General features: G+C 43.3%; 3 protein-coding genes across 3 annotated transcripts; all 3 read left to right on the top strand.

Annotated features, from left to right (window-relative positions):
- Positions 1 to 5,070: 5,070 nt before the first annotated feature.
- LOC311056689 (26S proteasome regulatory subunit 6A-B-like) lies at positions 5,071 to 6,354 on the top strand (the record flags this gene model as incomplete). Its single annotated transcript, XM_084073496.1, has 1 exon — positions 5,071 to 6,354. The coding sequence occupies one exon, from the start codon at positions 5,071 to 5,073 to the stop codon at positions 6,352 to 6,354; it is 1,284 nt and encodes a 427-aa protein (XP_083929622.1).
- Positions 6,355 to 10,073: 3,719 nt separating this feature from the next.
- On the top strand, positions 10,074 to 11,285 carry LOC311057779 (26S proteasome regulatory subunit 6A-A-like; the record flags this gene model as incomplete). Its single annotated transcript, XM_084074862.1, has 1 exon — positions 10,074 to 11,285. One exon carries the CDS (start codon positions 10,074 to 10,076, stop codon positions 11,283 to 11,285), a length of 1,212 nt encoding a protein of 403 aa, XP_083930988.1.
- Positions 11,286 to 14,480: 3,195 nt separating this feature from the next.
- Positions 14,481 to 15,734, top strand: LOC311056869 (phosphoglycerate kinase 1-like; the record flags this gene model as incomplete). Its single annotated transcript, XM_084073711.1, has 1 exon — positions 14,481 to 15,734. The coding sequence occupies one exon, from the start codon at positions 14,481 to 14,483 to the stop codon at positions 15,732 to 15,734; it is 1,254 nt and encodes a 417-aa protein (XP_083929837.1).
- Between the last annotated feature and the right edge of the window lie 284 nt (positions 15,735 to 16,018).

Genomic DNA, 16,018 nt, shown 5'->3' on the forward strand with positions numbered 1-16,018 from the left:
AATGTATCCGGTAGGAGACACAAAGTAGAATCTTTGTGTCTCCTACCGGAAATACACCCGGGCATCAAATTATTGCGACAAAAAACAAAATATATCCATGTATTCAAGGCTTCATGGGCTGTGCAATTGATAACTTCTCAGATTTTTGGTGTTTGCAAAAAGACTGCTTTCCATAAGCTTGTAAAAGTTGACCCTCCTTCGGTCTAGGGTGGTCATAGCTGAATGGGTAGAGAGTCCCCCTGGGAAACTTAAAGGAGGAGTTCACCCAAAAATGATTTATTTTCTATCAATTGCACACCCCATGAAGCCTTGAATACATGGATATATTTTGTTTTTTGTCGCAATAATTTGATGCCCGGGTGTATTTCCGGTAGGAGACACAAATATTCTACTTTGTGTCTCCTACCGGATACATTAGCCGGTTTAGAGTGATTACTGTCATTAAGCTACTGAATTGGAAGATGTATCATACCAAAATATAAACTAGAGACATGTAGGAATACAAAAATACCAAAAATGTACGGCCACCTTAGGTGGTACCAAAATCTGGCTTGGCCCCTGGACTATATTATTTAGTCTGGCAGAGGCATATTTGCAGTCTTCCCAACCCCACATCAGGAATGGCATTACTTGCACTATACAACGCTCTATTGACATACAGTATGACGTATGATGTATGACGGTGGTCTAGATAGACCTTATATAGCAGGTGTGGTGCAACCGGTGGCTCAGTTTGTAGAAGCGACCAAGCATATTAACATAGTTGCAGACTAAAGAGAAACTGAACAGATGACTCTGGCAGACCCAGATCAGAAAAGTCCAGTAGAATACACCCAAGGATGTGAGCCATACATTCCAGACAGGGACATCATTGATGCACTCATAGATATTAGCGAGGAGAACTTCTGTAAAGAGCAGGAGCCTTATGTGTATCACTGTTCCTCTGGTTGGGATGAGGCTGTCCATGGCTGGGGCCGCGTTGCTCCGACAGCCTTGATGTTTCAGCCTCAGAAGTCAGGGAAGAGGCACAAAATTGTTGACACGGATCCCCACTGCCTCTTGTGTGTTGACATGAAACACCATGACTTAGATAAATCAACTGATGACCCTCTTGAGCCGCACTGCGAGATACATACACACAACAATATCCCATCAGAGGTCTCAAGTGCATTCTACAGTCACACCACTGAATCAGTCCCAGGGAAGCAGATCCCGAATAACTCATCCGTCACATCTGAGTCCCACTGTGAGCCCCACAACCCACCACATGACATACGCCTCCACAACAACATCCCATCTGAATCAGCCCCAGGGAAACCCCCAGATAGCTCATCCGTTGCACCCAAGTCCCACTCTAAGCCACATACACCCTCAAATGACATACGCCCCCACAACAACAACCCATCAGTGGTTCCAGGCACATCCTACAGTCACACCACTGAATCTGCCCCAGGGAAGCAGACCCCAGATAGCTCAGCTGTCGCTCCTGAGTCCCAGTCTAAGCCACATACACCCTCACATGACATACGCCTCCGCAAAAACACCCCATCAAGGGCCCCAAGCATATGTGACTGTAGTCACACTGCTGAAGCAGGGAAGCATAGCCCAGCATGCCCTGTCTTCAGTGCCCTGCAGAAAGCCACTTATCGCCTCTCACTCGGCAAAAGCATGGTGGAGGAAGGGAAGCATAAACAGTCTCTCCTGCCTTCAAAATATCCTATTCTGAAGAGCAGGACGAGTGACACACTGCTTTCCAGAAAGACTGTTGCAGTCTTACCACCAGTCCATCCACCTGGAGTAGACCTTGTTGCCAACCCAGAGAAGCCTCACAACGCCTACAGTACGACCTTCAACACAAAGTACAACCCATTTCAGCAGAATAACCAACTGCTATCACCATCGAAGTTTGAGGTACCCTTCACCTCCATAGCTCACACTTCCCCCTGCACCAGGTATTCTCCTGGCAGGCAACTCAAGCAGGCCCGACGGAGCAGTGGGTCCAGCAGAAAAACCAAACCGGCCATGCCAAAGCCCAGGTCAGCCTCACTACAGCCCAGACCAGGCTCACCACTGCGAAACCATCCAGTCACACCACAGCTCTCTCTACTAGGGACGAAGATGACTTTGGGAACGTCTACTCGCAGAATACTGTGAACAGTACTCTTGCTGTGAATCCTATTTTTTGTTACTTTTTTGTGCTTGATTTTATTCATGCCACAAATGTCTTTCTTTTCTTTTCTTTCTCTTTCTTTCTTTCTTTCTTTCTTTCTTTCTTTCTTTCTTTCTTTCTTTCCCTCTTTCTTTCTTTCTTTCTTTCTTTCTTGTCTTGATTTGTGTGTTTAATTGACCTGTTGCTTTAAGTTGTTGTTGGTGTATGTCACTGTACATTTGCACATATATTGTAATTTTGTCAGGATCTGTACAGAGTATTACTGTACTAATTCGTTTTAGTAATGCCTGTCTTATCTGTCTTGTATTTCTATGTGTTATGTTCATGGTCTAGTTTTAATATCTATGTTCTGTCTGCCACAGCAGTATCTCATTCGTAATCAGCCCTCATGTGTACAGTACAGTGTATTTTGTCTTGTTCCCCAGTCAGTCCTTGTCGGGCCATGGTTTAATGTCGCAGAATGTTAGTCTGTGTTTGTGATGTCTTTTCTGTTTACCTGTATCAAATCATGGGTTTTGCCTGCCTTGCTGTCCTACATTTGGGTTCTCACCACATCCGTATATGACAAATTTGTCTTCACATTTGTGACCCATTTACCTATCCTAATTTTCTAGTACAGCAACGGAGGAGCAGTTGGGGGTTAAGTGTTGTTCTACCCTCTCTACTACAACCAGCACCCAGGCAGGTGCTTTCAGTCGGTGTTTGTCATTTATTTCCGCCAAATTGATAGTATTTATGACATCAGTCATCTCCAAGATTGGGTGCCGTTTCAGCCCTCTCTGAGCCCTTTGACTTGTTAAATATTTCAAAAGCCATAAGACATTGTGAAAGAAATGCGTGAAGGTACTAAGTTGGACAACTGGCAGCTTGCACAAGACACTTGGTGCACACGCACTCGCGCACGCACGCACACACACACACACACACACACACACACACACACACACACACACACACACACACACACACACACACACACACACACAGAAGATAGACCCGAGTCTTTTGTCTTTTGGGTCCCTAACCCAGTGCTCATTCAGCTGAAAAAGTAATGAATAAATAAAATTGAATCTGAATCTTATTCTGTATGAGTGCATAAATAGATAACTATTTTTGTATGGCTAATTATTCTGCTTATAAATACAATAAATCAAATTCAAGTCAAGGCTCAGTGAAATTAACCGTGGGATTTTTTAAATTTAAAATGTACGCACATAAGAATTGTAAAACTGAAATACAATAGCTCTGTTTTACAAGTAATGTCATTGACAGGTGTTAGTTGTGGCTGTATTTACAATAATTGCACTTTGACCACAGCACCTGTAAAAATCAATCGATCAATCGATCGATCGATCAATCAACCAATCAATCAATCAATCAATCAATCAATCAATGAACCAATCAATCAATCAACTAGAGAAAGTGCTCCTCGGAGCACAGGTCTCCACCAGGTCAGGTAGGTTATTGTGAGCCAGCAATGTTTGGCATTCAGCCATTACAGAGATGAGTGGAATCTGTATTGAAAAATGTATGGTGGCATGTCTTCATCAAACAAGTAGGAGTGTGCATGCACATTTTCACAGCAGTCAGCTGTTCATGGTTTAATTTTGTTCAAAACGTGCCACTCCTGCAAACTTTAGATGGCTATCTTAGCCAGTCAGGAAGGTATATGAAAAATCTGACAGACCTGTGTTGGTCACATGACTATAGATTTAATGTGTACCGATTTGCGTGATGTTTGGACAAAATCTGTACGAGTAATATAAAAAAAAATGTTTTGAAAAAAATCTATAATACAGTGTAGCTATAATAGGCCAATGTGAAAAGGGTGGCATTTCTTCCTTGGCCCAGTGGGAATGTGCTTGGAAAGTTTCACGGCAATCGGACGGTGCTTTCATGATTTGAGGCATTTTGTTCAAACCAAGCCACTCCTGCAAGATGCCAATCTTAGTCAATCAGGGACGGAATATGAACAATTGGACAGATCCGAGTTGATCAAATGACTATAGAGATAATGTGTACTGATTTGTGTGATGTTTGGACAAAATCTGTAGGAGTAATTTGAAAGAATCTGTGCAAAAATCTGCCTCCTGGAGTCGGAAAATTTGGGCACAGAGGTTCTGCTCTGGCATCCAGGGAATGTGTGTGTACAGTTTCATGTCGATCGGGTAAACGGTGCCGGGGATTAGCAGTTCACGGACGGACAGACAGACATAAATATATAAATAATAAATAAATACACAAGTAAGTAAATAAATAAACAATAACAATAGTATGTAAGTTTTCTCCATGTTTGTACGGGTTTCCTTCGGTTACTCTGGTTTCATCCCACCCCAAAAGACATGCATGCTACTGTAGGTACATACATACTCCTGCCATTGCCCTTGACCAAACTGTCATTACAAATGGAGTTAGTCCCGGGGCACTGCACTGTATACGCACTGCTCCGACGATGGGTCAAATGCCGCAGACATACTGCAGACATAATTGTGTCCTGTCATGCTAAAGTTCATGAAATAACATAACACTTGGATGAACAGTCAGTGTTGTGTTTTTTCATATTATTAATACACTTTCATCTCTGCCAGGCAATCTTATGATTGGCCATGTGTCTGCATGTAATCTTGCAAATGAGTAGGACGTTCAGCATCATATTTCTTGTTCACACTGCCAGCAGGCCAAGGATGGTTCCAGAGCTGGTTCCAGAGCTGGGCTGGGGCTGCTATGGCAATCAATTGCCTTGATTGGCCAACCCAACCAATCAGCTTTGTGTGACGTTTGTATGATGTACCAATATAAATGGTAGCATGTACAATATGACCCGAGTATTTGGCAGACACAGAAATAGTAAGGTATAGTATACACTGGGTGGTCAGAGTTTCCACTATTACGAAGCAAAAATGGTGTCACTAAGTGAAAGGTCTGCTTGGGACGATGTAGAGGATGGAATCGGAGAAGAGGTGTTAAAGATGTCCACGGAGGAAATTGTTCAACGTATCCCACTCCTGGACAGTGAAATAAAGCTAATGAAGAGTGAGGTTCAGAGAGTGACCCACGACCTTCAGGCAATGAAGGAGAAGATTAAAGAGAACACAGAAAAGATCAAACTGAACAAGACACTGCCATATCTTGCGTCTAATGTCATAGAGCTGTTGGACGTGGACCCAAATGATCAGGAGGAAGATGGAGCAAACATCGACTTAGACTCTCAGAGAAAAGGAAAATGCGCCGTGATCAAGACTTCTACCAGACAGACCTACTTTCTGCCTGTGATCGGCCTGGTTGATGCAGAGAAACTCAAGCCAGGAGATCTGGTCGGTGTCAACAAAGACTCCTACCTGATCTTGGAGACTTTGCCTAATGAGTATGACTCCAGGGTCAAGGCTATGGAGGTGGATGAACGACCCACGGAGCAATACAGTGATATAGGAGGGCTGGACAAACAGATACAGGAGCTGGTAGAAGCCATTGTTCTTCCCATGAACCACAAGGAGAAGTTTGAGAACTTGGGGATTCAGCCTCCTAAAGGGGTTTTGATGTATGGCCCCCCAGGAACAGGAAAAACTCTACTCGCCAGAGCTTGTGCTGCTCAAACTAAGGCCACATTTCTGAAGCTAGCAGGTCCCCAACTAGTCCAGATGTTTATTGGAGATGGTGCCAAGCTGGTTAGAGATGCCTTTGCCCTGGCCAAAGAAAAGGCCCCATCTATCATCTTCATAGATGAAATTGATGCTATTGGAACCAAACGCTTTGACAGCGAGAAGGCCGGTGACAGGGAGGTCCAAAGAACTATGTTGGAGCTTCTTAACCAGCTGGATGGATTTCAGCCCAACATGCATGTTAAGGTGATTGCTGCCACCAATAGAGTAGATATCTTGGACCCGGCGCTACTCCGTTCTGGACGTATAGACAGAAAGATTGAATTTCCAATGCCAAATGAGGAGGCCAGGGCTCGGATTATGCAGATTCACTCACGCAAAATGAATGTTAGCCCTGATGTCAACTATGAGGAGCTGGCCAGCTGCACTGACGACTTCAATGCAGCACAGTGCAAAGCTGTATGTGTTGAGGCTGGCATGATAGCACTGCGTCGTGGTGCTACAGAGCTGAACCACGAGGATTACATGGAAGGCATCCTTGAAGTCCAAGCTAAAAAGAAGGCTAACCTACAGTACTATGCCTAAGATGCCTAAGGAAACGTGTTTGTCTTTGTCTCCAAGGAAAAACCTTGGAATTTTACTTATATATAGAATCTCTACGTCTCTACACAATTATATTTCTATCTAATTATATTTTTCACATTATTTAGCATTTAATCACAATGTTTGATCCTTTTTTCTTGATCATTGTTTTTATTAAATTTTACATAGAGTCTGATTGCCACGCCTGAGAGAACCTGCTGCATTGCAGAGTGTTTTTCTCACCGTCTAGTTTAACTTAATTTTCGAGGAGGTAGAATAGCATCCCCGATCCTTCTCCACCTCCAGGATGGAACATTTCACCAACAATACCTGTCTTTGTTGCTCCAAAGGGGGATGAAGTTGGCACAGGAGTGTTTGACCATGCCTGGTCCAGCCGTGCGCCCCTGCTAAGGGAGCAAATCAAATAAAACAGCTTATTTCTGTTGTTACCTGCAGAGGTGGGACAAAGTCATTCATTTGTAAGTCTCAAGTCAAGTCCAAGTCCTAAACTTTTTGTTTTTTGAGTCCTAAACAAGTCAAAATGTAATTTCAACGAATAATAATAGATCATATTTATTTAAATTATATGAGTGCGTTTCATTTGTTTAAACAATGTTTTTCTAAAACAAGTGTGACTGAACTTGAGTAGGCTAGTGAATGATGACATTGTACCTTCAATGATCTTGAGGTTAAAACACAACAAAAAGCAATCTATATGACAATATTTCTGTCCATATTATAGCCTATACTGTAGCACTGTTAACCATTACCACATAATTTTTCATTTTTAAAATGCCTTATAGCCCTACATGAACTGCAGATGGAACTACCATTTATTACCCATATATTATTAATTTCATTTCACTTTTTTTATCATGTCTCACTCTCAATCCAGTAACGTTGAGATATATCATATATCCATGTTTTTTATTACTCAATTTAATTATCAACTCTTGTACCTCATCTCACTCTTGTTACAGTAACATTACACTTGGCTCTTGTTCTCATCACAGTAGCCATACTTTTAACATCTCTCTCATGTTAAAGTAATGTTAATGTACCTCTTTTGTTGTCTCTACAATAACGTAACGTATCTCTCTTGAAATTTCGTCGCAGTAATGTTAAAGGACAACTTTGTTTTTTTACAAAAAGGTTTATTTTATTAGTTTGCAAGGATAATAATTAAAAGATGAGTGTTAAAAACAAGTAATTTATTATTAGTAATTGGTAAAAAAGCTATTTGTTTCACACTAAGTCGCTATTTTTATATCCATAAGGCCGAAGGCACGGAGGTCAGGGCAGAACCTCTACCCTGAATTTTTCACATTGGTCTGTTATAGCGCCACCAGGAGGCCTATTTTTGCAAAACAAATTATTTGATATTACTCTTACAAATTGTGTCCAAACATCACACAAATCGGTACACAGTATCACTATAGTCATGTGATCAAGACAGATTTGTCGGATATTTTATATTCCACCCTTATTGGCTAAGATTTGCTTCCAAAGTTTGCAGGAGTGTCCAGTTTTGTACAAAATGCTTCAAATCATGAACGCAGCGTCCGATTGCCATGAAATTTGGTACGCACATCCCGACTAGGCCAAGGAAGAAATGCCACAGAATCCAGAGAAAGATGTTTATTGTATGACCTACTTTTCAAGAGTTATAGGCCAAAATGTGAATATGTCTGTTATAGCGCCACCATGAGGCTGATTTGAAAAATGTGGGTGGCATTTCTTCCTTGGCCTAGTGGGGATGTGCGTACACAGTTTCACGGAAATCAGACACTGCGTTCATGATCTAAGGCATTTTGTACAAACTGAATGCCCCCGCCCCCCAGTTAAAAATCGCTAAAACGATAGAAAGCAATTGATGCATTTTTCTAACCACTCATCTTTTAATTATTATCATTACAAACAAATAAATGAACCCTTGTTGTAAAAAAACAAAGTTGTCCTTTAAGGTTTTTTTTCCCTGGGAGCAGTAGCACCATTAGGCAACTAACCTCGCGTCACCAGTCTTTCCACCTCGGAGGAAAGCCTGGTATGCATTATTAAAGACCCATATGATCCGGTCAAGGCCACGCCTACTGACAAAAAAAGAAAAAGAATCCTCTTTCCGGATTCTGCCCATCCGGTTTTGCGGTGCCGCTTTGTTTTGGTTCCCCAATCCCTATTTAAATGGAATAGAATTTCCCCATGGGATAATACAGACGCTAAATAGTCTCCGGATAGTGCACGCACATTTATGTTTAAAAAATCACACCCTGTGTGAAGAGAGTGGTGCCTTTGATGAGCCCCGTATTGATGTTGTCATCAATGTTTGTTTATTGGACATACGGACGGACACACAGACAAAGTCAGATATAGGAGTGGTTGGCACCACTCAAAAATAAGCTAAACTATGCCGCATCAAGGATTTTATTAGGACGGACCTATTTTGGGGTGACGTCTTTCCGGATCTGCCCATCCGGCCACCTGATGACGCGGATGACGCGCCTGGTGACGTAGAGTTACTTCCGCTCCTGACCGGATCATAGACACGAAAAGATATGCTGCCCAGGCTATTAGGCAACTGCTGACCATCCATCAATGGCAGCGAGCTAATATTAGACATTGCTGATTGTCTAATATTAGTAGGCTCTCTGCATCATGACACTAGTCACTGACGGGATTTCTTACAAACAGTAGTGGTTGATGAAGTACTATAAATTTAATTAAACTATTTGTGGCACATATATATACTTTTTCATATTTGGGCTAGTGGGAAGGTATCAAGAATGTTCAATTCTCCATTCAGTGGTCATATGGATATCTCTATCTGTCTGTCTGTCTTTTATGCCCATATATGGAGAACCCTTATGGCATATGCCCATATATGGGCATTGGTGGGCATATCAGTTTGATCTCGATATATACCTATATATGGGCATATTGGTCGGATCAGCGGTTCTGCCGATCCAACCGACTTGGCACAAGCACCACACTCCCTAAGGTTCTTGCCGATGGGCGCGCTGAGTTTGAAATTGGTCAGTCCCATATATGAGTATGCCCATATATGCAATGTTTCCCGAGATTCGTGAACTACAGACGGACACACAGTGGACGACAACCAACAGCTCATACTAAGGCCGTCCCTTTCAAGTATGGGAACGATAATGCATGCATGAAACATCTGTATCTACGGTATCACATCGTTCCACATTAGATTAGGCTATTTCATGGACAGAATATGGTTATTTATTTAATGCTTAGTTATCTATCCTTATTCTATTCCCTCAATATCTCGTTCGACATTCTCAAATTACATGGTGTGTAATCAAATATAGAATTTAGATTAGGTTATTTCATGAACAGAATATGGTTATTTATTTAATGCTTAATTTTCTATCCTTATTCTATTCCCTCAATATGCCAACAACGCCAATAGCGACTTTTTTGGGGGTCCAGAAACATAGATATTCAACGGCTGCCTGGGCTGGGGTTGCTATGGCGATCAATTTGCCATAATAGGGAGATAACAGCCATTGGCTTCCCTGATTGGCCAACCCAACCCATCCGCTTTGTGGATTGGCCAAGCTTTGCGTGACGTTTGTACAGACGTAACAATATAAATGAAGGCAACTGAAGATACAGCCGCTTTGGTCACTCAGAATTCCCACCATTACTCAGCAAATATGGCATCGTTGGGGGATGATGGAATTGTAGAAGAGGTGTTAAAAATGTCCACTCAGGAAATTGAACATCGTACCCCACTCCTGGACGATGAAATAAAGCTAATGAAGAGTGAGGTTCAGAAAGCGACCCATGATCTTCAAACCATGAAGGAGAAGATTAAAGAAAACACAGAGAAAGTTAAACTGAACAAGACACTCCCTTATCTCGTGTCTAGTGTCATAGAGCTGTTGGACGTGGATCCAATTGATCAGGAGGATGGAGCAAACATCGACCTGGACTCTCAGAGAAAAGGAAAGTGCGCCGTGATCAAGACTTCTACCAGACAGACCTACTTCCTGCCTGTTATCGGCCTGGTTGATGCAGGGAAACTCAGGCCTGGAGATCTGGTCGGTGTCAACAAAGACTCCTACCTGATCTTGGAGACTTTGCCTAATGAGTATGACTCCAGGGTCAAGGCTATGGAGGTGGATGAACGACCCACAGAACAGTACAGCGACATAGGAGGGCTGGACAAACAGATACAAGAGCTGGTAGAAGCCATTGTTCTTCCCATGAACCACAAGGAGAAGTTTGAGAACTTGGGAATTCAGCCTCCTAAGGGGGTTTTGATGTATGGCCCCCCAGGGACAGGAAAAACTCTACTCGCCAGAGCTTGTGCTGCTCAAACTAAGGCCACATTTCTGAAGTTAGCAGGTCCCCAACTAGTCCAGATGTTTATTGGAGATGGTGCCAAGCTGGTCAGAGATGCCTTTGCCCTGGCCAAAGAAAAGACCCCATCTATCATCTTTATAGATGAAATCGATGCTATTGGAACCAAACGCTTTGACAACGAGAAGGCAGGTGACAGGGAGGTCCAAAGAACTATGTTGGAGCTTCTTAGCCAGCTGGATGGATTTCAGCCCAACATGCATGTAAAGGTGATTGCTGCCACCAATAGAGTAGATATCTTGGACCCGGCGCTGCTCCGTTCTGGACGTATAGACAGAAAGATTGAATTTCCAATGCCGAATGAGGAGGCCAGGGCTCGGATTATGCAAATTCACTCACGTAAGATGAATGTCCACGCTGATGTCAACTATGAGGAGCTGGCCAGCTGCACTGATGACTTCAATGCAGCACAGTGCAAAGCTGTATGTGTTGAGGCTGGCATGATAGCGCTGCGTCATGGTGCAACAGAGCTGAACCATGAGGATTACATGGAAGGCATCCTTGAAGTCCAAGCTAAAAAGAAGGCTAACCTTCAATACTATGCCTAAGGACGATGTGTTTATACATACTGTATGTACCTCTTGAAACAGTTAACAAGTTATTAAATGAAAAAATATATATATAATAAATGAGGAAATTATGTGGAGCTCTGGATCCGCATAAAAACGGCCAGGCTTCAAAGTGGTCAGCCCTGTGACATCAACTGTCTATGACATGCATGACATTTGATTCTACATTTGGGCAAGGTTTGTGCATGCTCATACCCCCATTGACTCCCCATATTAGATTAAATTATTTAAAAAAGTATAAATCGTGAAACGTTGAGGTAAAGTACTTCTGTGGCCTACTGATCTCAACAAGATATTTGGTGCTGACCCATCCAGCGGGTCAGCACCAGAACCACTCAACAGCTCAAAAGCAATAGGTTGGCTTACCCAAATATGGAATTCCACACGACTCCAGACTAAGGTTGCCAACAGTCCCTTATTTGGAAACTAAATGACGTCCCTTATTGAACGGGACACACACCTTGTTCCGTTGTGATGCGTTGTGAGCTCGTAGATATGCTATTTTTGGCTAATGTTCCCCCTAGAATGTGGATGCTGATGTTCAAGTGGTTGATATTATTCAAATATAAAGTCAGATTTCATCCCTTTCTGGGCATCCCGTATTTTTCTTGGAAATAAGGGACGCCCGGTCGGGTGTCCATTATCTGAATTTCAGGTAGTTGGCAACCCTACTAATAATAATAGAATTCTCATACAAAACATAAGGTAGTTGTCGTTAAAAATATTCTGGGATGAAGTTCCTTCGTACATTTGACCCTGATTGGTGTAGTGGTTTTCAGTGGATTAACCACGGCCAGAGATACACACACACACACTGATGGGCGAAAGTATAATCGCCCATCTGTCTTCGGCTTGACAGAGATAACTAGAAAGCTGTGATTTTGCTTAATCTATTTTGCGTTGTACGCTGGCGGTGTTACACGCTGAAAATAGCGCATAATACAAGCTCAAAACGCATCGCATAAGCCTGTATATTCGCTATTTTCAGCACACCGTCGTAAATTAAGTATAAGTCAGCCTTTAGTGTCCCACAAATCCCCACCAGACTCTGTTGAGACTGGCATTTATTTTCCTCTTTTTTTTTTACCTTTATTTACCCAGGGTAGGTTAGCTGAGAACACATTGTTTTTCAGGAACGTACAGCTTCACACTCACAGACACATTAAAACCTGGGAACTGCCCAGTAAAACCACAGTCTTATGTACTGTTGGCCACAGAGCAGCTTTACAAGTTCCAAATAAGTGTGAGATCAGTGTGTAAGCCCGGAAAGACTTAGATAAAGGGAAGGAACTTGGCAAACACAAGCCTCGCCTGTGTTTTGTTTGGCTGGGTGATAATTTATGACATACTAGAGGTCCGGGCGGCCTACGGCCGCCCGAAACCCCTAGCCGCGCACGGGGCGCGTGTATATATGGGATGAACATTTGGGGAAAAAAAAAAAAAAAAAAAGAAGTTGTAATGTAAAAGTAAAAAAATTGAGAAAAAAATTGGGAAGAAATAATATTTTTTATGTTTGAGGGGGTCCGCGGACCCCCTGGTGGTCCGCGCCAAAGTCGTCGGATGAAAATCTCCAAACGGTAAAAAAAAAAAAAAAAAAAAAAAAAAAAAAAAATCATGCAGGTTCTTGCTTGTTTCTGGCGTGGCATCCCAACCTGGCATCCCAATGCCGGCGATGTGTACTTCCGGGTTGCATAATGATGACATCACTGTCGAATCCTTTGCTGTCATGAACCTAGCCTGGTGTGTTGACCAGTAATGATGACATCACTGGCTAATCCTTTGGTGTCATGAACCTAGCCTGGTGTGTGGAGCAGAGCAGAGCAACGTGCTCTTGTTGTTTTGGGGATTTTCAATGGCGGGCCGTCGTGTTTATGACATATGGCTTTATTCACAAAGAATCATCCCTAAAGAACATTACTGTCAGGAGCATGCTGACCATCCAGGCAGATGTGCCTGGATGGCCTTGCCCTTGTTGGTACGCAGTCAATTCTGTGAACAGAATCAATAAAAGTAAAGGTTGCTGTTTTCCGTAACACTCGGTTCAGCGCCAGTGTCTTTCTCAGCCTCGGATTCTACCGCACCATCCTAAATGCTACCGAGTTTGGCAGGCGACGTTAGTCCATGCTTGACATGTGGAGTTCCCTCTGCAGAGACTGGAGGTGACAGTATCAGTATGAGGTTTCATTTGAGCCATACTAGCTCTATGTGAGACAAGTGTTTGGACCCAAGCGCAGAACCAGGCAGGAAGATCAAGTTCAATGATGATTTATTAACAAACTTTCAATATAAGTTGTCAATACAGCAGGACATACAAGGCAGGACACAACAACTATAATCTGACATGGGAACGCTGAACACAGGGAGGTTTAAATAGACACAGACTAACAAGACACAGGTGAAACATAACTACAATCAACACAGGGATTGGCTGGGAGACTAACAGGACACAGGTGGAGAAACAAGTAATCACAGGGAGGAGAGACAAGACAGGTAAACAAACACTAGGGACAATACTACACAATAAAAGTACAAGGATAACAGGAAATTATACCCAAGAAACAAGGATCCTGACACATACTAGCTCTATGGCTGATTTATGGCATATTACCCTCTGTCCTTTTATTGTAGAAGAATACATTATCATCTCTATTATCTCAGCGGGAAGGACTAATTGCTGTGCAAGTACTTTTGCTAGTACAAGGCTGCCTAGGGGCCTCACTGTACTGTCACTGATCACATGACCCCCGATTGTCCGGTTCTAGGCTACAGAGAAGGGGGGACTAATTTCCACACAACTCTGAGTGTATAAATGGAACCAAATGGATCTGTTCAAGTCCATTTGGTTCCATTTGTAAAGAATATTAGAATGTGAAGAACATGCAAACTAGCCTCATTGACAGTTGAGGGTGGTCGTTGCTAGGATACAAGTAGGGTAAATAAGAGCTCAGAATGGTATATTTCTATGTTTGGAGACATTAGCAATGCCTCTCAGCCAATCACAATGCAAGTCACCGTCACGGCAACATAATAGAGTGTATTCTACGTGCCTGAGTTCATGTTATTTTAATTTGTTAATTTAATGCCCAGCAGAACCCAGGGGGACAGTAATAGACCGAGCAGAACACTAGGAGGAACAGCATACAAGTAACTATAGCAGGTAAACAAACGGCCATCATGTCTCTGTCAACCAAACTCACCCTGGACAAAGTGGACGTCAGCGGGAAACGAGTCATCATGAGGGTTGATTTCAATGTTCCCATGAAAGACAAGCAGATTACAAACAGCCAGAGGATCAAAGCTGCTGTTCCTTCTATCAAACACTGTCTGGAACATGGAGCCAAGGCCGTGGTTCTGATGAGTCATCTGGGTCGACCTGACGGAAACCCCATGCCTGAAAAATACTCACTGGAACCTGTTGCTGCAGAGCTCAAAACATTACTGGGTAGGGACGTGTGCTTCCTGAGGGACTGCGTTGGCCCTGAAGTGGAGGCAGCGTGTTGCAGCCCTGTGCCCGGATCGGTCATCCTGTTGGAGAATCTCCGTTTCCACATCGGAGAAGAAGGCAAGGGCAAGGACGCTGCTGGTAACAAGACCAAAGCATCCCAAGAACAGATCCATTTGTTCAGGACATCTCTGTCAAAGCTGGGAGATGTCTACGTCAACGACGCCTTCGGTACCGCACACAGGGCGCACAGCTCCATAGTAGGAGTGAACCTTCCTCAGAAAGCAGCAGGTTTCTTGATGAAGAAGGAGTTAGACTACTTTGCCATGGCGCTGGAGAAACCTCAGAGGCCTTTCCTAGCCATCCTCGGAGGAGCGAAGGTGAAAGATAAGATACAGTTGATTAACAACATGTTGGACCAGGTTAACGAGATGATTATCGGAGGAGGAATGGCCTTCACCTTCCTCAAAGTCCTCAACAATATGGAGATCGGCATGTCCCTGTATGATGAGGAAGGAGCTAAGATCGTTGAGGATCTGATGGCCAAGGCAGAGAAGAACAGCGTGAAGATCAACCTTCCTGTGGACTTCATCACAGCAGATAGGTTTGATGAGAAAGCTGCAATGGGAAGTGCCACCGTTTTAGCCGGTATTCCTGCTGGCTGGATGGGTCTAGACTGTGGTCCAGAGAGCTCCAAGGTGTTTGCTGAGGCTGTGTGCAGAGCTAAGCAGATCGTATGGAACGGACCAGTGGGTGTGTTTGAGTGGGACAACTTTGCCCACGGAACCAAGAACCTGATGGACAAAGTGGTGGAGGTCACGCAGACTGGCTGTATCACCATCATTGGTGGGGGGGACACAGCGACTTGCTGCGCCAAGTGGAACACAGAGGACAAGGTTAGCCATGTTAGCACTGGGGGTGGAGCAAGCCTGGAGTTGCTGGAGGGTAAAGTCCTGCCTGGAGTTGAAACCCTGAGCAGCGCTTAAAACAAACACACACACACACACACACACACACACACACACACACACACACACACACACACACACACACTCACATCGCAGTTCATCCTGCTGTACTGTTTATGTTTAGATGTGTGAAAGATATGAACAGACTTGGTTTCCTGTCAAAATGTGTCCATGACATGCTAGGGTAGCATGGATGGTGTGAATGTGAGACACATCTTCAAACCTCGTTTTTTAATCAAGTATTATCTTATGTAGTATATTGTTTTGCTGAAGCACAGTCTTGCGGACATGCCACACCAACA

The sequence above is a fragment of the Gymnoscopelus microlampas genome (assembly GCF_963454915.1).
Source record: "Gymnoscopelus microlampas genome assembly, chromosome: 12".
Lineage (NCBI taxonomy): Eukaryota > Metazoa > Chordata > Actinopteri > Myctophiformes > Myctophidae > Gymnoscopelus > Gymnoscopelus microlampas.